The sequence below is a fragment of the Gigantopelta aegis genome, chromosome 6 (genome assembly GCF_016097555.1).
Source record: "Gigantopelta aegis isolate Gae_Host chromosome 6, Gae_host_genome, whole genome shotgun sequence".
Taxonomy (NCBI): Eukaryota; Metazoa; Mollusca; class Gastropoda; order Neomphalida; family Peltospiridae; genus Gigantopelta; species Gigantopelta aegis.
In genome coordinates this window covers 45,012,187-45,037,528 of record NC_054704.1, presented here as the reverse complement: position 1 = coordinate 45,037,528, position 25,342 = coordinate 45,012,187, and the positions used below count along the sequence as shown (strand labels likewise).

General features: G+C 35.1%; 2 protein-coding genes across 9 annotated transcripts in view; both read left to right on the top strand.

The window, feature by feature from the left end:
- The window catches only part of LOC121376243 (palmitoyltransferase ZDHHC20-A-like), a 41,227-nt gene extending 26,998 nt beyond the window's left edge, over positions 1 to 14,229 (top strand). For 2 of the 8 annotated variants that reach the window (XR_005958422.1, XR_005958421.1), the window contains 2 exons: positions 724 to 3,498; positions 9,030 to 14,229. Coding sequence is in view for 6 of the 8 variants with exons in the window: in XM_041504059.1 (XP_041359993.1) it covers positions 724 to 812 (89 nt within the window). In the remaining 2 variants the exon portion in view is untranslated. Of the gene's footprint in view, positions 1 to 723; positions 3,502 to 9,029 lie in introns of those variants that run through there. The other 6 variants (XM_041504063.1, XM_041504061.1, XM_041504064.1 and 3 more) reach the window with 4 other exon arrangements.
- Positions 14,230 to 21,005: 6,776 nt separating this feature from the next.
- Positions 21,006 to 25,342, top strand: part of LOC121374572 (von Willebrand factor A domain-containing protein 3B-like) — a 15,317-nt gene continuing 10,980 nt past the window's right edge. The window contains exon 1 of the mRNA XM_041501677.1: positions 21,006 to 21,017. Within this exon, the coding sequence (XP_041357611.1) occupies positions 21,006 to 21,017 (12 nt within the window). The remainder of the gene's footprint in view (positions 21,018 to 25,342) is intronic.

The window sequence follows — 25,342 nt, the reverse complement described above, 5'->3', positions numbered from 1 at the left end:
TGGCAATGTTGGCCTTGGATTTGGGGGGCCAGCTTGGTTATTGTGAGAGTGAGAAAAAGTGTGCTATCACAACAATAGGCTATTCCTAATGAGCAGTAGCAAGGGTAATTGCCATAGTCAAGACAGTACATACCACAGCCGTAAATAGATATATTGGTCACAGCGTTCGAAATAATCACTTGTCCGTTTGTCCTGACAAGTGAAAATTTACTCAGACAAGCATAATGTACCTCGGTGGTTATCCAGTGGACAAGTGAAAAAAACAAAGCAATATCATAATTTTTAGCAATTGTTGTACTTCAGTAAAACGAAATCAGTGCTGTCACATTGCAAAATGTTACACAAATATCGTAGGTTGCGAGTTAAATAAACATAGTCTTGATAACATAATAGTCTTAGCTCATAAATATTATGAATATCGAGGTGTTCCGAATACATTCTCTCGGAATGCCTCGGCCGACATAAATTATTTATTTGATCAACAAATCATATTTGTTTAGTTTTAAAATGAAATAGTTGTCTGTTTAATCAGATTACTGAACTGTTGCCAAAACGCCTTCACACTTCCCATGTCTGTTAATAGACTCGAGTAAACCCGATGCGTTGTGAGTGGCTCAATGACCAACACATCTTTTAACACGAATGTTTAGGGCTAGATCTTCTAAACATTATGTTTATTTAATGTAACCTAGTCTCTGAAACTACAGTCATTATTTATTGCAGAATATTACCTTGGCCTAACACTAGTGCGATATGCGCACGCTCCAGGTCAGTTGTCAGTCTACGATACCTTTACGTTGAAGTTGTGTTGAAGTTTTGTCAAATGTTAATTAAGCAATCAAGTTAAGTGGAAACTTTAATTTTGAAATAAGTACAGTACACATTATTCGGTATGTTTATTAGGTGCTTTGTTATTATAAAGTTATTTGAGTTACAAACGTTGAATTCGTTTGCAACTACAGGGGTAGTAGGCCTTTTGGCAATGACCGAGCAATTGTGAATTTTATTTTTTTGTTAAAAAAAAAAAAATTAAACAATTATTTAACTAAGTAAATTCTTTGGCTTGGCTTTGTGAAAAGATGTCAGTTGTATTGCATTTTCAAAGAAAATTGTGACGTGTCAGAAAGTCTGGCGAAACTTCGACTTGTTTCATGATGAAAACTAACCTCGGGCCACCATCATTTTATAGACATTTGATTCTAGGTGTTATTTAAAGGGACACTCTTGAGTTTGCTGCATTGTAAGATGTTTCCGACAAATAAAATATTTCTACGATTAAACTTGCATATTAATTAAAGTTTTTTGTTTAGAATAGCAGTGTCTGTATATTCAATGTGTTTCTGGTCGCCTTAATATTTGAAAGAAGCCCAAACTGGATTTTGTCTTGTAATAATTTTGTACGTACAAAAAAATTATATTTTAATAAATAAATGAGTGTTTATTATAGTGTTAATGTTCCGGTTAAGTTGAGTGATTATGTCTGTTCTTAATGAATTATTGTTCCTGATACATTATCTAATTATGTCTATTGTTAGTGAATGATTGTTCCCGATACATTATCTAATTATGTCTATTGTTAGTGAATGATTGTTCCTGATACATTATCTAATTATGTCTATTGTTAGTGAATGATTGTTCCTGATACATTGTTGTTGTTTTTTGTCTGTTGGTGAATGAGTGTTATTGACATCTGTACATAACTATTGTCTTATTATGTAATTTGATAACAAATGTTCCTGATATATTGTCCAATTCTCTCTGTGTGCGTGTGTGCATGTGTGCGTGTGCATGTTTAATTATCTGTCTGTCTTTCTGTCTGTCTGTCCAAACCAGTGATTTGGTGAAATGCCTGAAAGATTCAGTTATTTGGTGAAATGGCATTTCTCTTGAACTATATATCAGAGGGTTGTATAATATATATTTTTAATGTGTATACAGATTAACTTAGCATAGATATATGTGTGGTCTGTAATTGTGTGTGTGGGTCTGGTGTGTAGGTGTTCATGATACCTGGTCTCTGGTTAAATATATTGCTGAAGTCTGGATGTTCACTATGCTTGTGTATGTTGTTAATTGCTGTATGGCCAAAATATGATATGTAGTCTTGTTTATATGTATATCAGGGTTTTATCTAGGCAGTTAGTGTCACCACTCATGTTTGTGCAACTACATGTATAGGAGAATTAATTTTACTAACAAATAAAAATGGAGATTTTAAATTCAGATTGTTGGTTGTTGTCATGGAAGGAGTTGTGGGAGCTATCCATATAGCCTTATCAGGGTTTCTGCCACAGGGTACGAAGGGTAAAATTATATCCCCTACAATCTTGGCAGTTGATGTATACATTTTCATTTTTTTTTTTTTTTTTTTTTTTTTTATAGAAAGATTATAGTGAGAGAACTGATGTTTAAAATTTGTCAAAGTCTATGAAATGCAGTGTCCAATTTCATAAGATTTCAAACCTATATACTTAGTATATATCCACCTAGCAGGGGCACTTATGGTCTGTTTTATTTATGTACCCTTAAATTATTTTTAGAAGTTTTGAAAGCTTAGTGATAAAACCCTGACTGTTGTTATATACTGACACACTTTGAAAACGCAAATCGGTTTTAATGTGATACTAAAAAAAAATATCTGATGTATATCTATGAATGTATTACTATAACATGCCATGGTGTATTCCAGCATGTCAACGTGGGTTTCTGATTCATAATAAGGATCTTGTCAAGCAATTAACACAAAATGGTGAAAACTAAAAATTTGGTGTAAAACTGAAAATGTGTGCAGTATGTTCACAATACTTTGCACGTGCAAACTGCATATGTTGGACGCATAAAAGGCCAAGATTGATTATTGGATAAGTCAGTGTGAAACAATGCTACGACTCAGAAATGATCAGAGGAAGCGTTCATTAGGAATGCTGATTGGTTGAATTTCGCAACAAAGGGTAGCTAGGAATTTTCAAATGCACAATTCAACAATTTCAAGGTTGAATGAGAGATATAACCTGACTGGAAGTGTTCGTGACTGTCCTTGACCAGGCCAACTTCTGGTTACAATTCGCAGACAAGACAGACAGATAAGGAGAAACCATCAACATAACCACTTCCTGTCTGCTGCAACAACAGCCAGAAACATGATAGGATGTCATGGGAGTCAAATAAATCCAATTACTGTAAATTGATGACTCATAGCAATTGGAATGAGACCATACAATGATAGTTTCTCCTTATCTGTCTGTCTTGTCTCTAAGTTGTAACCGGAAGTTGGCCTGGTCGAGGACAGTCATGTACACTTCCAGTTACCTTAGCATGTTACAGTAATACATTCATAGATATTCATTAGATATGGGTTTTTTTTTAGTGTCGCATTAAAACCAAATTGCGTTATCAAAGTGTGTCAGTGTATGTCTGGATGTTGATTCTATGGTCTGTGATTGTTTCAGGAGGTAGTGTTGGCTCACAGAATCAGCTTATTAAAAACTGAACTTGCTCGTATGTTCTCTTTCTTCTTTATCATTGTTGTTTTTCTTACCAGCATGATTTGCATGTACTGCCACGTGGAGTAGAGCCAATGGTTTTCTGAAATCATGAAGTATGGACAGAATCCACATTATCCACATTGTTAAACTGAATTGTGACTTTAAACAAAATTGAAAAAAAAAAAAAGTTGTTTTATTTGTTTTACAAAGGCTACATTGTTGCAGATTGTATTTGTTGAGAGTTGAGCTGTTAATTATTGTCTGTTTTATTCCAGAAACAGAAATCAAACAGCATTTTAGAAAACATAGAGTGGAAAGTGGCTTTTCTTGAATTAAAAAACCATTGATTCTACATAAGAGTGCAGTTTGTTTGCAAACTATTTAGCTGTTTTTTTGCTTTTTGCTTTACATCTTAAGGGACACTATTTTGAAAATCTTTATTTTTACATTATGTAGCCAATTGTTGAGTTATGTGATTTTATATTTATATAACTGGTGAGTCACAGTAATGCCATTGCACATCAGGGCTCCAAAATTCAGTCTAGAACAGTACAGAAGAATGTAGTTTTCAAATACATGAATATAATTTTTATGATCCTTAAGAAAGTTTTCAACTTTTAATTTTAGAATTAATGATTTACCGTGTAACCGATCGGTGGTTCATGTAAATTTAAAGTTTTGTAACCAATATGATAAATTAACGTGATTTGTGTGAAATATTGTTCCTCGTATACTTATTATTAAGTCAACTAAACCACAGCATTTCAGTTTAGAAATTACATCACAGATGATGGCCTTACTCGTGGAGCAAAGTGAACTTCATTTCAAACAAAACAAGAACTGTTCTTTTAAACTTTGTCAAGTGAAACATGTCTCAGATGTTTGCAAATGTGTACAGAGTTAATGATTATGGTCAAAATAAACCAATACACTGAAAGAAAATATATATATATATATATATATATATATATATACTGTAAATCATGAAATTAATGCGAAAAATGCGGAAAACACATCGACGCAATAATAACTTGACACATTTTGTTTAGTCTCATTCCCAATACAAAAAATGTGCAGGATTTTACTATAATACTTCTAAATAAAATAAAACTTTTATAATATAAAGATGAAACAAAATACAAAAACAATTTTTGTTAAACGTCTTTTTGTGAATACTTCAAGAATCTTTCTTTCGTTTCGATGTTGCCATTTTCACTTTCCTGGAATATCATAGCGGTTATATAATACAGTGATGTTCCAAATGTTTAGTTTTTAAGAAGCTCATTTTGCGATGTGAGTATTTTTCAAATTTTCTTACACTTCTGGATTACTGTATACATTTAAACTGTTTTGAACATTTGTAAAATTATAATCAACAAATTTTATTACTAAATATATTCCTTTAAAAATGAAACAGTAGAAAATTATATAACCGTAACCAACAATCCGTGCGTATTTCTTCAAACCATTTGGCTCGACTCTATATATGGCATTTAATTTAGACTGGTCGCAAGTTGTCACTGTTGCAATATATCGCATTTGTTAACATCTATTCCTGTGCTGCGCATCAAGTGTATAAAATCAGTCTAAAACATTTGTTAGAATAATACGTCTGCGTTCGCGTGAAATATTGTGCCCTGTAATAGTGACCCGTTTACCTTTTATTCCTACTGGTGGATTAATTAGAAGCAATCACCACACAAAAGTGCGAGGCATACCCTTAACAATAAGGTGTAGTTATACTAATTACACTACTTTAAGTAATTAGGGCTTCCTGGTCGACCCACCATGCGATTAGCTTCAGGTTATGTAGTAGCTGTGAAAACAACTACTGACTTCTTTTAACATGAAAGGTGAAGCCCAAACAATATAATAACAACACAACTGTGGTTTTTATGTGATGTGGACTAATAAAAATACGTATTTTTGTTCACTCATGTACGGATGCAATAATATCATGACGTATTAATTACATGATTTACAGTATATATATATATATATATATATATATATATATATATATATATATACGAGGTGGTATCAAAAGGTTCCGAGACTACTTCCATAGCACGCCAACAGATGGCAGTACGGGGATGCGCGTGCTGTGGGGGTTATCAGTAGCCATCATCAGGCAGTCTACCAAGTGGCGTCGTTCTGTGAACATCTTGTGTTGTGCTACGGGAGTTTTTGTGATCACGTGCATGGGCACATTTGCGATTTCATCATGGACTGCAAACTAGAGCAGAGAGCGAACATCAAATTCTGCGTCAAACTCGGTAAATCTGCAACTGAGACTTTTGACATGATTCGTCATGTGTATGGCAATGAAGCAATGAGTCGTGTGAGGTGTTTAGAGTGGCACGCACGCTTCAAGAGTGGCAGAACATCACTGGATGACGACAAGAAATCTGGGCGACCTTCCACGAGCTCAACCCCCGAAAATGTGGAAACAATTCGGCGACTTGTGCATGAGGATCATCGGAGATCCATTAACGACATTGCTGCCATCGTTGATGTGTCAGGCAATCCTAACGTCTAATTTGAACATGCACCGCATTGCTGCAAAGTTCGTGCCCAGGCTTCTGACCCCCGATCAGAAGGAGTTCCGTGCCGAAGTCTGTCAAGATCTCCATCAGCGTGCCCTGGATGACCCAACCTTCATGTTAAGGGTCATCACTGGGAACGAGACTTGGCTCTATGGATACGACCCAGAGACCAAACAACAGTCTTCGCAGTGGAAGAGCCCAACATCTCCATGACCGAAGAAGGCGAGACAGGTCCACAGTGCGACCAAGAGCATGCTCATCATTTTCTTCGACATTCGTCCCCAGGGGACAGACTGTCAACAGCAAGTTCTACTGCAGTGTTCTGAGGTGTCTGAGGGAGAACATTCGGCGGAAACAGCCTGAACTGTGGCTTCATGACGACAATGCACCCTCTCACCGAGCTCTCGTAACACGTGAGTTTCTCAGCCGCAACAGCATGGTTACCCTATCGCACCTACCCTACTCGCCAGATTTGGCCCCTTGCGACTTCTTCCTCTTCCCAAAGATAAAGTTGCAGCTGAAGGATCACCGTTTTGACACTGTGGAGGAGATCCAGTGCGAATCACAGAAGGTACTTGACACGCTTGGAGAACAAGACTTCCAGAACGCGTTCCAGCAGTGGCAACGGCGCTGGGAGCACTGTATCGCTGCACAAGGGGACTATTTTGAAGGGGATGGTGCCCAAACTTGAATCAAGTGAATACTTTCTTATATATAGGCCTAGTCTTGGAACTTTTTGATACCACCTCGTATATATATATATATATATATATATATATATATATATATATATATATATATACTACACTGTCATAAACAATACCACATATTAAGCCACTTCTTTGATAATGGAGGATCAAGTTGGGATGTGGAAAATACAGCTGTTTCAATGGTATGTTTTTTTAAATTGTATTTTAATATGAAAGTTATTTGATGGATGTGCATACCTTTCACTTACAAGCAGTAAAGATTCATTACAACTGAATGCTACCTATTATCCCCTGCGTGTGCTGTAACCTCACTGTGATGCAGGGGTGTAACATTCTCTTTGAGAATGGCTAATACAGCACAAAATTGAAGTTTTGAGTAAAATTCATTATCCGTAAAATTCTGTGATATTTGTGTTTTTGCACAGTTCTTTACACTGTTTTGTTTGTCTTGAATTTTTATATTGATGTTGATCATCACTTTATTTATTTGCATTACCATAGTTTGACACCCAATAGCCGATGTATTTTTCATGCTGGGGTGTCGTTAAACATTCATTCATTCATTCATGCTACCTATTATATGTTTATGTCTAAAAAAAAAATGTATACACCTAAGTAATTAAGTTAAACATTGTATTTATAAGTATTACAAGTTAATAATTTTTGCACCTATGGACTACAGGGAAAAAATCTATGAAATGTAAAACCAGCTTCATTGTTTGGTCCTAAAACCCAAACTGAAAATTATTTAAAACAATTGCAGATGTTTAATCATATGCATGTACATACAATTGACTGACAAAAAGTAGCCATTATAAGCAGATGGTCTTTATATACAGGTTAAAACTGTACACCTTGGAATGTGAAAATGATTATAAGACTCAATCATATGCGGTCATTTCAGAACAAATATACCCAAGGTGGTGGAAATTTTGGTATGGGATGAGGCTTGCCGAGTCTTGGGGTAGAAATATTCACCACTAACAGTGTAATTTTTCGATCCAACATTCTTGCATATGATGGAGTCTTTTTCTCATCAATTTTACACAGACAAAGATGGCTGAAAAACTGACTTTTTTTATTTAACCACTTTATCATGAATAAACTACACTATCATATTTGCCATGTTTCATTCATGTGTTACATATAATTTAACACTACAAATTAACTTTTATAATGAAGGTTTTAATAAAAACAAACTATCAATCTAAAACTGTTGTCTGATGATCTCACATCACCAACTCTTAATTATTATGATGTCATAAATTACCAACATCATAATACTGCCCTTGTTAAGTGCAATCACTTGACAGCCCATGAAAGATAGAAATTATCTTTCATACTCATCTTTCATGGTATGGTATGGTATGGTATGGTATGGTATGGTATGGTATGGTATAGGGATTACATGTAACGTGCACATTCAGAGCAAGCTGTCTTTCAGAAGATAGCTTTGTCTTATATACCCAAGGATGAACAAATACTTTGGTATAATGTACCCAGTAAGCTAAAACTTAGAAGTACATACATGGCCATGCATACCAGAATGGGAAGACTTAACACTACTGTTAATAATTATCAGTTAGCTCCAATTATTTAAGCAACTTAACATTATCCTGTCTTGTTATTGTTACATTACTTAAATTGTTACAGTGATGTTTGGTTAGACAGTTTGCAACATTTGTGTTATAATTAATTGTTTACACCTTAATTTGTTTTGTTAGCTTTTTTTCTCATTATTTTTCTTCTTTTTTGTTTAGAATGTTAATATGCATGCTTTTATATTAAATTGATTATAAAAATGGTTTTCACTTCAAAATCAAGAATTGTTTTATTATTATTATAAGAAAAGAACAGAATTATGAAACTACAGTTTCAGTTTTGAAATATATTCAAGAATTATTTTAAGTTGAAAAGAGGAAACATTAAATTTTAAGCTATTGTAGAAAATGATCACACCAAAAATGGGGAGGAGCAATATCTTCAGTTCTAATTATAATTTATTTTGTTCATGCATAAAACAAAGCACCTTGAGTACTTTGCATCTCATGCTTCTCATTCTGTCATTTCTGGACTGGTTCGAGACAAAAATAATTTACTATTTCAAATGGTGTAACACATTTACCATAAAATAAATGTCAAAACAGGAACACCGAGTTAAGTATTATTCAGTATTCATATATGCCATGAAATTCCTGGACAGTCGGGGGATTTTTACATTGGTTTATAATTGCATCTATTTTATTTATATTATTCTATTATTATTACCTTTCTTTTTTTTTCTTCAGGGGATGGTCATGAAAACAAAGGCTTGAGATATGCTTAGAAGAACACAGTGTGTTCTTGATCTGTAGGCTGCATGAACAACATGATCTGAAGACCAGATAACAGCTGAACCTAGTGTTAATGAGCAGTCAAGCCAGCGGTGGAAATGTCATACATATTCAACCAGTTGTTCCATCTGTCACCTGTCTCATGTATATACTAACCAAGCACAGTGAAGCAGACCTTGTAGGTTTTACTCACAAAGTGTTTTTTTTAACAAGGAAGAATTGAAATATAGATACATATCCAACAAATTATAGCATGGGATGTGGTTCCCCTTCCACCTAATTACTGAATTTTCTTATTATTGCAGATGGTAAACAAGATTCCACCAGTTCTGATAATCCTTAGTCCATGTAGCAGGCTTAATCTATCTCTCTTTTTTTGTACACCATCACATTCATAAAAAACAAGATGAAAAAGGGGGGGGGGAAAATATATACATTATATATGGGTTGTTGTGTGGACAAATAAATATGTATATATATGTTTATTTGTGATTGTTGCCATTGACACATACTTTAGTTTTGCTAATTTCTATAGGTTTTGGGGGTTTTTTAAATGTAATTTTAAAATATTTTTTTAATTTTATATTGATTATGGTTTAATTTTCTTTTGATCTCTGAGGTATTATTGAAAACCCCCACAAAGAAACATAATGTGAATGTTATTCTATTATTGGTTGATTGTTGCCAGCATCTGCTGTCAAAATTACATTAGTTTGCCTTGCATTTGTTGTAAATTATTTGTTCATCATGCGTCCACCATATGGTTCTTTACTGTAACGCAACATGCGTTATTTTTCATAACTAAAATCTGGGACTAAAATGTATTTTGTTTAGCTATGATGATATACATGTACATGTACATATTTATGATGGTTACAAATCTAACATTAGCATTTTCAATATGGTATCTGTACAAGACAAGTCAAAAAGATATTATGACAGTCGTTAGGGTATGCAGCCATGAATCGCTGTTATGTGCTTTCTCTGTAGGAGAACTAGTCTTGATCACGATATAGTGTTCCCACTTGATCTGAAGGACAACTGCCCGCTTTTATAGCATGCACCAGATTCCAAAAACTTTTCTATAGATTCTGTTAAACAGTGGCATATCTGAATGCAGATTTACATGAAATAAATAATATTTCAAGCCAGAAACTGTATCTGTGCACAAAGCTTTTAAACATAGAGTGTACTAAATTAATTAATTATAATCAACTAAAACCAGCCATGCCAAAAATGATCTTATTTTGCATAAATATCTCTATTCTTAGAAACCGAATTCTTAGACACTGACAAAATTACTCCAAATTACTTAAATTACATGCCCCTTTAATAGCCACCACATACTGTATGCAGCATGCAAAAACTAAAAACAATTTAGAGATATTTTCAAATCTTTGTAGCAAATAGTGATGGCAGCCAAAATCCTCATACATAGTGACAAACAATGAATCTTGTTATTGGCAGTCGTTCTAACAGGATTGATATTTAGTCCCACATTACATTCTATACAAATATTACTACACTGGTAATGAATTAAAATTTAGTTTACATTACAGAGTTTTCACTGTCGGTATATATGATTGTTTAATAACACAATTAGAGCACATTTATCAATCATTGACTATTTGATGTCCAAAATTTATAATTTTGACAGGTAGCCTTCAAAGGAAGGCCAGTAAAAAAAAAATTCCATTGGCATTAGGGATCTTTTATATGCATTTTCCCACAGCACATACCATGACCTTTGATATGCCAGTTAGGGGCAGGGAAAACATTCAGTGAATCCACCGAGGGTGGTTTCATCCCAAGCACGTATGGCGAGCACTCTACTGATTGACCTAAATGCCACCCCTAAATATGATATATGAAAGACAATGATGCCAGTTGATTCAAAGTTTGATGACAATGGCCTCTTTACAAATAATATTGCAGCACACTGGTCTTAGAATCATCCAAAAATAGATTACTAATGTATGTATCCTGCTAAAGATGATACCTAAACATTATCTGAGCACCATACCAAAATGGCAAGGTTAGCAGGTCGTAATAGTGACTGATAGTTTATCGGAACATCGGGTTCATCAGCATGCCACCAATAAGTATCACTTCATTAAAAACATGAAATCAAAACTATTATTTTGCTGCTGCTCAATTTTAGGGGTTTTGGGGGATTTTTTTTTTTCTCCACTAATTTCAATTGTTTTGTTTCATTCACTGGACTTTGAATTATATACGAAAACATGGTAGTATCTCTCATTGTTTGCATTGTTATGGAGAAATTATCTCAGTGTTTGTATTATAAACAGATAAATTCTAGGTCACATACATTACTTCAATTTTTTTTTTCAGTGCCTTTAACAAAATTGAATATTTGAGTGGTTGATGATATAACTGCTGAATCTTAACCTAAAAAAAGAATGTGTAATGATAAATTGGTTTACATGCAAGCATCATTAGAGTATGGGAATTAGATTGACTAATGCTGGCACTAGTATCTAGTACTACTAGTTCTTCTTTTTTGATATGTGAAAATAATTGTAGGTAGCAATAGATTTGGTTAATTATTGCTCATACAATTATTACAGATATTTTCTGTACTATTAATGCACTTTGTATAAAAATATGCATGTGTTTTATACATATATGATAGTCATGATTTTTTGTGTTCTCGACATATCATATTGTACAGAATATTTCATAATATAGAATAGTGTGATATGGAAGGTTATTTATCTCTTTCTGTGATATTATTTTCTTTCATTTTACATTTCATGTATTAATAGTTTACAGAATGTTGTTAATTGTGTCAGAATACAGTTCTTAGCCAAAATGTTACACTGTGGCACAGTAGCAAGACATATGTTTATGAAGGGCACTATAAAGAAGCTTTTTTGTATGAATGGAGGTAGATGGTGCAGTCGAAGTCATGCTTATTACAAATTGCACACCTTTGGCAAGGTATGTTAAAGTTATGGCATCATATTTCTCTTGGTTCCAACATTATTGGTGCAAGTAATGTTTAGCTGTTTCTACTGAACTGGTCCTTTGAAAACATTGATTTATTAGTCATCGTCTCTTGAATGTCAAACATTTGATAATGCTGTCATACAGTCATCAGAGAAAACTCCCTACATTTTTTTCCATTGGCAACAAGGGATATTTTATATGCACTTTTCCACAGATACTAGTAGCTTAGCACATGGCCTTTTATATTCCAGTCATTGGGTAATGATAGGGATGGGGGGGGGGGGGGGGGGGAACCACACCAGAGAATGCGTCCACCGAAGAGGTTTATATGATATAGATCAAGATGGATAATTCACCTGAATATTTGTCAGTTATCTGGTTTTGACTTCATTACTGTGCAAGATTATTTATCTTTAATTATCTTTAATGTCTCTTTTGAATGTTTTTTTTTTTTTCATTAAATCAGTTTGCACATTTTACAAAATTTGCAAACATTAGAGTTGGTAAAATAGCAAAATATTATAAAACTTACTAGGATTATTATTATTATTATTATTTTTATTTTTTTTTGGAGGGGAGGTGGGGTGTTTTACTATTAGTAAAAATAGCTAAATAAGGAAGTGAGATACATTGCTGTTGACCATTTTTAGTGAACTGGAAGTCACCTGAATGCAAACAAATTGTAATTACGATTTTACAACTCGGAAATATCAATTCCCGAGCACACCCGAACGCAACATTACTTTAGGTACAAATAATTGGATTGGAAAGTTTGTGTCTTTATTATTCTTCAATAATATGGCATTAATATGTGATTAATTTTTAAAAGTGAAATAAAAATATGTACAGATTTTTAAATTAAAAATTCAGTTCAACATATACATGCTAAAACCAATTTATAAGTAAAAAAACATATTACAAAGACCAGTCAGATTTGAGAAATTAAAGTAAAATTAATTAAATATGTTCAGCACAAAAAACTCCCAAACTCCTACAGTTAATTTATATTGTGCCATATCAGCTGTTTTCTTTTCTACTTAGCCTGACCTCATACAATGGCACAGTTGTTCGTAGACTGGTCAATGGAATGGCTTAAAATCTTCCAATGAGTCTTTTGCTTCCTGTTCTGGTCACGTGATTGAATATGTCATTGTATGAAGTCTGGCTAAGTTTTCTACATTTATGTTTAGGAGGAAATAAGCCCCATAACATCCTGCAACTCTTCTTGTAATCAAATTGCTAACACATTGTAAAAACCCTGTTGTAGATGTTTGTTGTAGTATTTATACTGTTTTGTTATGCTAAACGATTAGAACCATTACCAAAGTTTGGTCTTAGTGATAGTTTGCACAAAGTTAATACATTTAGTTTCCAACTGTTACATGTATGTGTTTTATTGAGTACATATAATTTTTAGGGGGTTTTAAAACCACTTTTTTTTTTCTTCTGTAGAGCTGTTTTGTTTATGATACTGCCTGTACTCAGCAAAATTAATTAAGAGCTAATAGATATGTTGGACATTTTTCTTCAAATATGGTAGAAAACAAAACAACCCAGATTCTTCTGTTGTAAGATGTCAGCGTTGTGGCGTTTTCTTAAATTAATAATTTAAGAAACAATTTAGAGCAAACAACTTAACAAGTATCATTATGAACAAACATAAAATGAATCCACCGAATGTGCATTTCATTAGGTTTATAAATGTACAAAAAACACACCATTGGCAAGAATGTTTTACTGTATCATGATTCAGATTTCTTCATGTTTTGAAGTCATCTACGATACAAATTTGCAAAGAATTGCCAGAAGTCTACTGGCCCTAAATTTACTTAGTTGAGTATACATATAATCCATAGAAGTTACTGTGCTGTCAAGTTACTATCTTTTGTAAATGTGTGAATATGCTATATATAATTATTTGTAAATAAACAGACATCAACATTTTCCAGCAGTGTTGTGAGAATTGCTTTATACACAGATTTTACTGTGTAGAATATTACTTTAATTACATTGTATTTTGTAAGAGTATCATTGAATGCAGGTAAACATTAATATTATATCACGTATTCATTTGTTTTACAATCCTGTATATTGTTGCCATAAAAATATGTGTTGTAAACTACATGTACAGATTATGTATATGCCCCCTCCCCCTTAAAAAATAAAAATAAATAAATTACAAAAATTGTGTTTTTAATTCATATTTCAAACTGAATATCGACTTACTACTCTATCAATGTGAATATCATTAATACATACTGTCACTACCATAAATTGAACATCTATCTCATTGCATTTCAATAAAAAAAAATATTGTATCGATCATAAAATTTCGTGCTTTTTTGGGGGGTGGGGAGAGAACTCTGCATAAATATTAAAGAGATATAATCTTGGTTACAACAGTTAATTTATGCATTATTTATGATAACCTTTTAACTGAACTCTCACCAACGGGATAGCCATGATGTACATGTACAGTTCAAGCCATTCAACAATATTAGTTGAAATTTGGAATTTTTTATATTTTTTTAGTTTTGTCAGTCAACAGATTAAAAAAACAAGCAAAATTAACTTCTTACGTTGGTGATGCAATTCTTTGATCTGAGGAAATTTCATTGACTTTTCAAAGTTCCCTGCATGTTGTTAGGATTTGGCAGACACAGCATGTCTTTGAACATTTTTAAATGATTGTAGATCAAAATTTGAATCTTGCATATTTGAACAGTGAAAAAAGACATTGGCCATGATATTTTTAACTCGGGGCTCAAAGTGCTTTTATATCACATGGCTTCTAATGCTAGGCTCAGACTACCAACTGTCACGACAGTTTGGCAACTCGCCAATCTCTCTACTTCTTTGACTGTCCATTTGCTAGTCTGAGCACTCTTACAACTCGATTCTCGTCGTATACAACTTACTGCTGAATGCAGCTTTTCAAAGTTGGGCGTTGGGGAAAATTGCAACACAACTGTTGAGTTGGCCAACTCTGTTGTGACAGTCAATAGTCTGATCAAAGCATTATATAGGCCCACAAACACACCAGCAAGGACTGGGGATGGGGAGCGTGTTATGGTAGCGTCGGACAACCAACTGTCACAACGGAATTGGCCAATCTCACGACTTGCACATACGAATGTCCAGTTGCTTGTCTGAGCACTCTTACCATTCAATTGTCGTCACATACAACTCCTACTACCGATTAGTTGTTAATCTGAGTGTACCTGTAAGTTGGGAGTGAGGGATAGTTGATAAGTCTGAACCTAGCATTACTAGTCAGTACATAACCACACTGAATAAAGTTTGGTAACACACACAACAAACTACTGGAAGCAGACGATAATGTGTTATTTTCACAAAGCTAGACAGGGATGTTTTCTTAATAAAAAGGAAAGATACATGTAATATTGTTATTCCAAGTCAGCTGTTATGGCATATTTTGTATATTAAATGTGTACATATTTGACTGATAATACTTAGGGCGACCAACCTAATGGAAATAGTTTAAAGCACGCGAAAACGCCATTTTCAAAAATATAATTTTTTTATTTAAACATTATTTAAACAATTTTAAAAATAACAACAACCAAAGAGATTGTCACGGGGATTCTATAATTCCCGTAACTGAATAAAACACGATTATCAAAATATCTCTCCTAACTGTATATCTATTAGATCTCTCTGTAACAGGTGGTTAAACCCTAGTATGGCTCGTCTCTAGGTATGATCAGAGATACGATCTTATATAAGTATATATTATTATAGCACGTTAGTTCTCTAGAAAACACAACAAAAACACAATACACTTTGGAATCTGTATTAATCTACGCTGACAAATGTACAGCCGTAGTAGTTAATTAATAACAACAATAATAACAACCCAGAACTGATCACTTAATTAATCTCTAGGTGTCTAGTTACACAATATGCGAATCACTTCACCATTACACCACACCCACACGTGTGATAATTGAGAAACGCTTCCAGGAGAAGTTAATTAATAAAGGAATTACAACACCATTCCTAACTGGTTAATTTTTAATTAACCCTTACTACTCGTTCAGTAACGTGTGATAATTTAGGAACGCTTCCAGGGGAACTTAATTAATAAAGGAATTACAGCTCTATTCCTAACGGGTTAATTTTTAATTAACCCGTAACTACTCTTTCAGTAATCTTGCAACACAGAATTAATACTGGTACCTATCACAATAAAGACAATAACCTACAGTTTACCTAGGTCGTCTAGGATGACTGGCTAAGCTTTATATTACCAAATACTCGTATAATGTTAGAACAAAAAGTCTACGATTTACTTCGTCAGATGACCGAAGACACTGTCTAAAGAATATTGGTATAATACAGTATTAAAATATTTAAAGTCCCATCAATCACATCAAGGTTATACACTGAGCAGAAATAAAAATATTTACCAAAGTCCAACGGACTACATTCCCTGGGAGCCGTCCTTTTCATTCTCCTCGATATCTCTAAAACACTAGCTATTTATTATAAATCAGGATTTTGCCTGGGGGTACAAGGCGGTACCTCACGTATCATCTCATATTCTACCTCTACTAGAGTCGGTATATTTCTCTCTGATCGTCAGTCTGGCTGTCGCCAACCGCGAGCAATCTCCTGGCCATAAACAGCACTACCGGAGATATTACGTAACTACTAGCCACATGGCCTCCGCACCTGGCTGGGTGTGTATTAGGCGTACCGATCGAGGACCGTCACGCAGAAGTATTACGTAACAAGTTGCCCATCTGGGCTTAAGTGCAATGAAACTGCACACGGCCCTCTAACACAATTAAAATCGCCACAGGCGAAACAAATTTAAGAGCATGTACCATCACAGAGATACATAACAATTAATTGTTTTTATTATTTACTGGAATGTTATGTATTCAATAATAAAAACATAAATCAATCCACATAAGTGGCAGAAATTTTCTACTTCCTTTTTAAGCATAGCCCTACTTTATGGCTTGTCTAGTTTACAAAACATGATAAATATATTCATCAGTGTAAATAAAGTTACTATACCTAGTACAGCAATTAACAGCATTATCACACACGCACGTGCGTGCGCGTGCGCGCACACACACACACACACACACAGACAGACCAAACATAAAAAATCATCACCAAAACCCCTCTTTATTAGCAAATAGTGTAGTACAATTTCACTCCCACCTACAGATTAGTAATAAAGTGACAAACTTTGGACCAATGTTATTTTTATGTAGGTACTTTGCCACATTTGCACTATTTCATCAGTGGGGCCGAACTAATTTGTGGTTAACTGAATCGGGGACGAAATATCTGGTACCCACATTAAGACTGGCCATCGTTCTGCATTACACTTACTTTACTATTAAGAGTCACTTTTCTCGGCAAAATCTAACAATGGTTTGTAAAAATTTAAAAAAATTTATAGTTTAACTTACTTGAATAAAACAAGATCGGTAGGTATATCAATTAATATTAATGTCATGAATGTGTCACAGATTACTGGTAGCCTAATGGTATTTAGTGAAAGCATACGAAAAGAACTTAAGAAGAGAATTGTGAATCCGTTTCTTTTGTTTTCGTACGATCGCAAGTGTTCTGTTATATGTTCAGGTTTTTACACACCGTGGCGAAGTTTCATGCATCGCCATAGAACCGATGTCTGTCCCGCAGTAATTACTATATGATATTTGAAATATCTTTAAAATGAATACATAAACTACATAACAAGTAAGACAAATTTCATACATGGCTTCTGTTTACTCGAATGTCAAATACATGTTCATTGGTCGGCTGTTGACAAATACAGCCAATAGACAAACATCTTAGTAATAGCACGATACTACCAAGTTCAGGTTGCAATGGAGAATGCAGAAAGATAAACTCTCTTTAATAAACTCGGGATTTAAAAATATAGAAAATTTTAAATATATTCAGAAATGGTTGCTTCCAAAAAAATAATGATAGCGAATTTGGAAAAAATTCCGGATATGGGTTAAAAATTCCTGATTTTTCGGAAAATTCCGGAAAGTTTTTGCGCCCTGCATCCTTCATTTGAGTATATGATTCATCACTTAAATGGCCAGTATTTATTAATTTTATGTTTAAAAATTAAAACAAAAAATCTTACGCTTTGAATTATATGTCCATAAAATCACAACCAAGTAATTTTATTTACTAGTAGAAAACAAATTGTTTCATATTTACCTGTAACCAACAGGTAAAGGTGATTACCCCACAGTTTGAATTTGACTCACGTCCCGACTATATGGACATTGACTAAGAAAATAATGTTGCTCTGATTTATACATCGCATAGATTTTTTTACGTACCAATATAAAACCTTCCAGGGAAACTCCTTGTTTACGCCGAGTAGCAGCACATAATTTAAAGTAAATTATTTAAAGGCTACGTAAAGTGGGATTGATTAATTAGTTCAGTCGATTGAGCGCTCACCTGAGGTGATTGCGTCGAAGGATCGAACTACCTCGGTAGATCCATTCAGCTGATTGATTTTTTTCTCTCTCGTTTCAACCAGTGCACCACAACTGGTCATAGGCCGTGGCATGTGCTTTCCTGTCTGTGAGAGATTTGGCACTTCAACTATGATACTGCATCTTTAGTATCCATCCTCAGTAAAATTGTTTGTGTGTTTGTTTGGTACTTAATTAACAGCTAGTGTTCACGTTGTTTCAGTGGTCGTTGCTATGTCACAGCTGAAACTTATATATTTCGTTATTTTCAGATTTCGATCCCACGCATAATTGTTCCACAATTAACTCTAGAATAATCATTATAGAAAGTCTTGCACTGGACGACAAGAGGGGTTTCACGAATAATTTCTGGCTAAATATAGCATGGCCACCATATTTGTTTCTTTTGTCAACTGACCCAAAACAATTCTGCATAAACGTAGTGTATTGAAAGTGTACGCATAATATATTCAATCAGGACTTTAAAACATAATTTTTTATCGGTAACAGCCATTATTGCAACTTTGACATAGCTCCTTTAAGACACTTCACTATTTAATTGCTTGCTGGGTATTTGTTTTTCCTTTTATTAATTAATACGTCATTCCTATATGTTGTTGCCAGGGGCGAATCCATGATATATTAAAAGGCGGAGCCGCTTTTGCATGTTCCTATTTTCATTGGCAACACAGATTGCATAATGAAGGCTTCTCGCCAGAAATATTTATTAACGTTTATAATATTTAAAACAAATTCAGAGAAATGAAATTAGTTAATTTCATAAAATCTCTCATCGTTGGACAATCAACACAAATCTATGTAGCCGGTGACCTCCAAATATATACCCCTCTTTACTGATTAGTAGCTTGGAAAGTGTGTTTTTTAGTATAGTATTTATTTTGTGCACTGGATATTATATGGGTATTATCCATTTGTGGCAAAAATGTGAAATGTACAAGTCAAATGTCTTTCAAATAGTAACATAATCATAACTGCCTATCACAAAATGCAATACCAGAAAACTGATTCAAGTTTAACTTATTTTACTTTACTTAAACGGACCTCTGACCTCAATCTTTTGTTGACCCCGTGTCTTTAATAACATACTAAACAAATCTATCAGTGTTTTCGAGAACATTCTATCAATATTCAGTTTACTTCCTTACTGTTTTCAGTAAAACAAGCTTCAGTGATAGCGTTCTCATCCTCACTACCATTTCGCAAAATCTTGGCAGTGGTCTGTACTATCAGAGATTTTCCAGTATAAATGGATTGAAACATAGTCTAACAGGCTACCTACATTAGACAGATATCATTTGACTGCGAAGTGCCATCATGCAGAGATGGTGGATGTTGTATGATACCCCAGTAATGTATATTCATACACCTGGAATGTAAGAATACACTCGAATTTGGGGCATTTACATCATATAGTATAGTGCTATTCATTTTCCCTCTATACCATAATAGTGTTCCTCCGAGCAGCATAATTACCATTTCAACAACGTTACCGTTCTACGCTAGCACGGGCTACGCATTTTTGGCGGTTAATTCGCATCAATTTGCTTAAATGTTATACGCTCTTGGATCTGTAATATGTTTGCAATGAAACTGTGTAATGTCTGTGCATCATCCTTAACCTTACTTAGATGTTACGAATGATACCGAGAGGTTGGTAAGATATTGAATGTCAGTAGTTCAGTAGGTCTAATATTAGTTCACAATTAGTGTTTAACTTGGATAGTTTCAGAATATCATTAGAAATAATATACCAACAGTGCCCAAGTTTTCCATGTGTGCTAAATTTACTACAGACGTAAATGTATAATTATCGTCACATAACTTATTACGTCAGAAACCTATTTTCGCCTTCGCCCGTAATATAGTATAGGCTCCCTACCGCAGGAACATTTTAAACATTTGTGATCTGATATTGTATAGAATTCCGAAAAATAACATTAAGAAAAAAATACGGATGTCAGTTTTGGCCGTTTATTGTGTTGAATGGGATGATAGTTTATAAATATTAATGTAAACATTAATATAAAGAGCACCACGTTTCAACTAGTTGGAATGATGTACACTTTTTAACAAACACTTCCAAAATACTTGCACCAGAACTGTCAGGATATTGAGAGAGTTAGGAATATTATCCCAAACACACAGCTGTTATGTCTGTTTATAGTTTACTTTAGCCAGAGCATCATCGGGGTTTTATCTTTTATTTTTTAACCATTGTATTATGGTTTTGTTTTATAAAGTATGCGTTTGCATGCGCACACTTGACTAATTTTGTAAATAGCCTGCAATAGGTGATCCGCATAGTTAATAAATAACGTTTTGCAACAAGCATCATCTCAGTACCACACTCATTGACGGTGTTAGATTTAGTAATATGTGATCCTGTAAATTATGATGCAATCCTACTAGGTTTCGGTTTTTATTCTCAATATTATTTTTCTAATTTATACGAAACATGCATGTTACGGTACGTAGCTTGTCTTATTCGTTATTTTTAAAATCCGACAGTGTGTGTATTAGTGTTTAATATCTTAAATATGTATTATCGGCGAACTCACAAATTATCAATGTTGCGTCAAACATATGATTGTTGTTGTATAAGAACGGGAATCTTTGCCTCCCGTGCGGAAGACCGCAATTCCGTGCTGTTACTATTGAGTCATCTCTGACGGCAGAGAGCGACCATAACCGACCAAATATCCGTAACATAGCTCTCGAACGGTAGATATTACTAAGGTATATGACGAAAATGGGTTGCATGCCTAAATTGATTACATGATAATAATTATATGTTTACTTATGTTGTGACGCTAGCAGAGCAGGGACGCTTGGGTATATTTGATATGTTATTACTACTGCATCTATTCTGTACTATTTATTTGCGGATTAATCACTAATAGCCCTGGACTACATAGCCCATCATTAATATTCGTCAAGATTTATTTTCTTGATTTGGTAGAGTAGCTACTGCACTTGGAAATGTGTTTCCCAATGTAAGGATTCTGGTGAAGTTAACATTTATAATTAAACTGGAGAACAAATTATTGCTACTATAATGTGATATTTGTACAGACATACTGTTTTTCCCCCAACCATTCAGGGTAGGATCCAGTATTTTTTTTTTTTTTCGGAGTTGGTGGGGATGGGGGTGGTAAGGGACTAAGGGTAAAGAGGCACATTGACCAACTGGTGAAAAGCGCAAACCAATGCATTTTTTTTACAAAGCCATGGAAATAGGAACTTGAATTAAAATGTGCAGTACTAGTGAATGAACAGTCGTCATAACATAACTAAATCTAGTACAACGCTGAGGCACTGGAACAAATGGAACTTATCTGAAACACGTCATCAAAAAGCTTCCCTCGCCGGTACCTGGATGTGAACCTAGTATCTATCAGCCTTAAGCCCGATGTCTTTTTCTTTTTTTTCTTAAAAGCCCGATGTCTTAACCACCAAGGCTGGATCTTTAGGACTTTTGAGGGGTCACCAGGAGCGTTACCTTTAATATAATAACTCTATATTTTGTATGGAAACAGTTTTACAGGGAAATACCATCAGCACGGTTAGTACGGTGTTGCCTAAAGGTCAGTTATTATTTTGATTGCCGACCTCATGCGAAATTGAAATTAATTTTTATTAGGTAAACTAAAAAACTTAAAACGATTTTTTATCTTATCATCGGCTATTGGACATCAAACATATGGTCATTCTAACACTGTTTTTAGAGGATATCCGATGTCGCCACGCTACTCTTTTACGACAGGTAGCAAGGGATCTTCCCACAAGCAGGATAGCACAAACCATGGCCTTTGTTGAACCAGTTATGGATCATTGGTCGGTGCAAGTGGTTTACACCTACCCACTGAGCCTTGCGGAGCACTCGCTCAGGGTTTGAAGTCGGTATCTGGATTAAAAATCCCGTGCCTCGACTGGGATCCAAACCCAGTACCTACCAGCCTGTAGACCGATGGCCTAACCACGACGCCACCGAGGCCGGTCTATTTCATAGTTTCTTTAAATCACAGGACAGGACTATGTTTTTAATGTGTACATTCAGAGCAAGCTGTTATAGCACACGTCTGTCATGGGCACGGGTGCCGACTTCGGCCGGCTCGCCTGTCCATGACAGGAAAAGATAGGGGAGGTAGGAGGAAGGACCGCCTGCGCTGACTGGCGCAAGAGAGCGCCAGCCGCCCGGATGATCGGTAGCAGACGGAGGGTATTGTTGTGCTATGGAATTTGGAATTTGGAATGAATGAATGAATGTTTAACGACATCCCAGCACGAAAAATACATCGGCTATTGGGCGTCCAACTGGCAATGCAAATAAATAAAGTGATGATCAACATCAATATAAAATTTCAAGATTTAAATAAAAACAGTCTAAAGAACTGTTCAAAAATACAAATATCACAGATAGATACTGACTTTTACTCAAAATTTCAATTGTATCAACTGTGCTGTATTGGCAATTCTCAAAGAGAATGTTACACCCCTGCACCACGGTGAGGTTACAACACGCGCAGGGGTTTAGAATTTGGATGGTGGCTAAAAGAATGCCAAAGGGAATAAGTGCGCATTTTGAATGAAGGAAATTTGGCGCATTTTTGAACAGTCGTTCTAAAAAGTAAACAAATAAAAAGGTAGCTACGTATAGGTTTGGAATTAGTGCTAGTTAATTAAATAAAAGAAAGAAATGTTTTATTTAACGACGCACTCAACACATTTTATTTACGGTTATATGGCGTCAGACATATGGTTAAGGACCACACAGATTTTGGAAACCCGCTGTCGCCACTACATGGGTTACTCTTCCGATTGGCAGCAAGGGATCTTTTATTTGCGCTTCCCACAGGCAGGATCGCACAAACCATGGCCTTTGTTGAACCAGTTATGGATCACTGGTCGGTGCAAGTGGTTTACACCTACCCATTGAGCCTTGCGGAGCACTCACTCAGGGTTTGGAGTCGGTATTTGGATTAAAAATCCCATGCCTCGACTGGGATCCGAACCCAGAACCTACCAGCCTGTAGACAGGGCCGTACCCTCCGGGGGGGGCAGGGGGGGCAGCTGCCCCCCCCCCCCCTGAGAATCTTGTCCTTTTTTTTATTTTTATATATCTCCAGTAATAGCATAGAAATGTTTAATCTTTATAGTATGTTAAAAATTATTTATAAAATTTAGTGCCCCCCCATGGATTTTGGTCAGGGTACGGCCCTGGTAGACCAATGGCCTGCCACGACGCCACCGAGGCCGGTCCCGTTAATTAAATAACGTAAGTGTGTTATTTATAAAATTTACTAGACAAGTTTAGCCTTCACAATTATAATATAATACATACGACTGGATTTACTGCAAGAAATGTGTTGTAGAATTGTTTTAATTTTCTTCAAACATATGACTTATCGGAGGTCGGACTCGGGATGAGCGTGTTCGAAACCCTAGTGGTATATGGGCACGTTAAACTAGTTATCACCATCATCAGCTATTTGGAGCGAAGAGGTGTGACGTATTATTTTTGTAGTCACGTGATGGGCAACCTCCGAATAACTGCAATGTCAACATGATTTGCCAAGCTGTGTAACGAGAACGCTTGACCGTCCTATGCGACGTATGGTAAATCGAAAGAAAAACAATGAAAATAAGTTATACAAAAATATATAAACATGTACTGAATGATAATAAGCTTATACATTAATTTATTTTAGCAACAGAAGCATTTTAAACGGCGATGATCCGACTATTTAATAGTTAGGCCTTTGCATGTACAGATAAATTTATTGTTTGTTTCTCGCGGAAAAATCTAAACACCTGAACACTGCATTCATTTTTCAGTTTGTCAAATTTATTATTATATAAAATATGCCATAACCCCATGGGTAATTACAACTGGCTTGGAATAGGGATTATTACATTTTTAAAGAATACTGTGAACTAGACAGTGTTTATATACGAAGTGGCTATATATACAACTGCCGTGTATATGGCCTCCGCTAACGAGGGCTGCCTATAAACACAGCAAAAATGTATATAGGCGGTAAATAAATATTTGATTGATCATGGGCGGATCCAGGAAATATTTTTAGGGGGGGACCAAAAAAGAAGGGCACATTGACTCGTCAAAAGGGCACCTTACTACAAGTTTTGATATTTACAATTAATATGAATTCCTACAGTTCTACGTCATAATATACTAGCAATAATGAAGTAAATTGGCGTCACTCGCGTTAGAACCTCAATGGGGCCCCATTGAGACTCAATAACACAGACACATATCTGCAAGCTTGCGCATGTACACGAAAATCTTGATTTCATTTATCTACAATATAATTATTGTTTACTTAAAAAAAAAAAAATTCTACAAACAAAAAGGGCACTTGGACATTTTGAGGGCACTTGAACAATTTTGTTTTGGGGGGGGGACGCGTCCCCCTGGTCCCCCCCTTGGATCCGCCCATGTTGATCCATATTGCCAAACCACTTGGAACAAGAGGGGTACAAACCAAGTACAAACAGGGGAATGGGGGGTTGAATATGTATCTAGCGGACCCTTTTGTGTACGTTTTCCATAGACACCTACACAGTGTTTCTGCCGGAAAGAATTTTTTCGATATTGCGCTATGAAATTAAATATTTACAATGTGTTTTCTGAATGCAATAGCAGTTGATAGAGGGGGGGGGGGGGGGGGGGGGGGGGGGGGGGGGGGGGGGGGGGGGGGGGGGGGGGGGGGTGTAGGTGTAGGGTTAGGGTTATGAAAATCACACAGTAATAATAAAGAGTCATTAATTTTG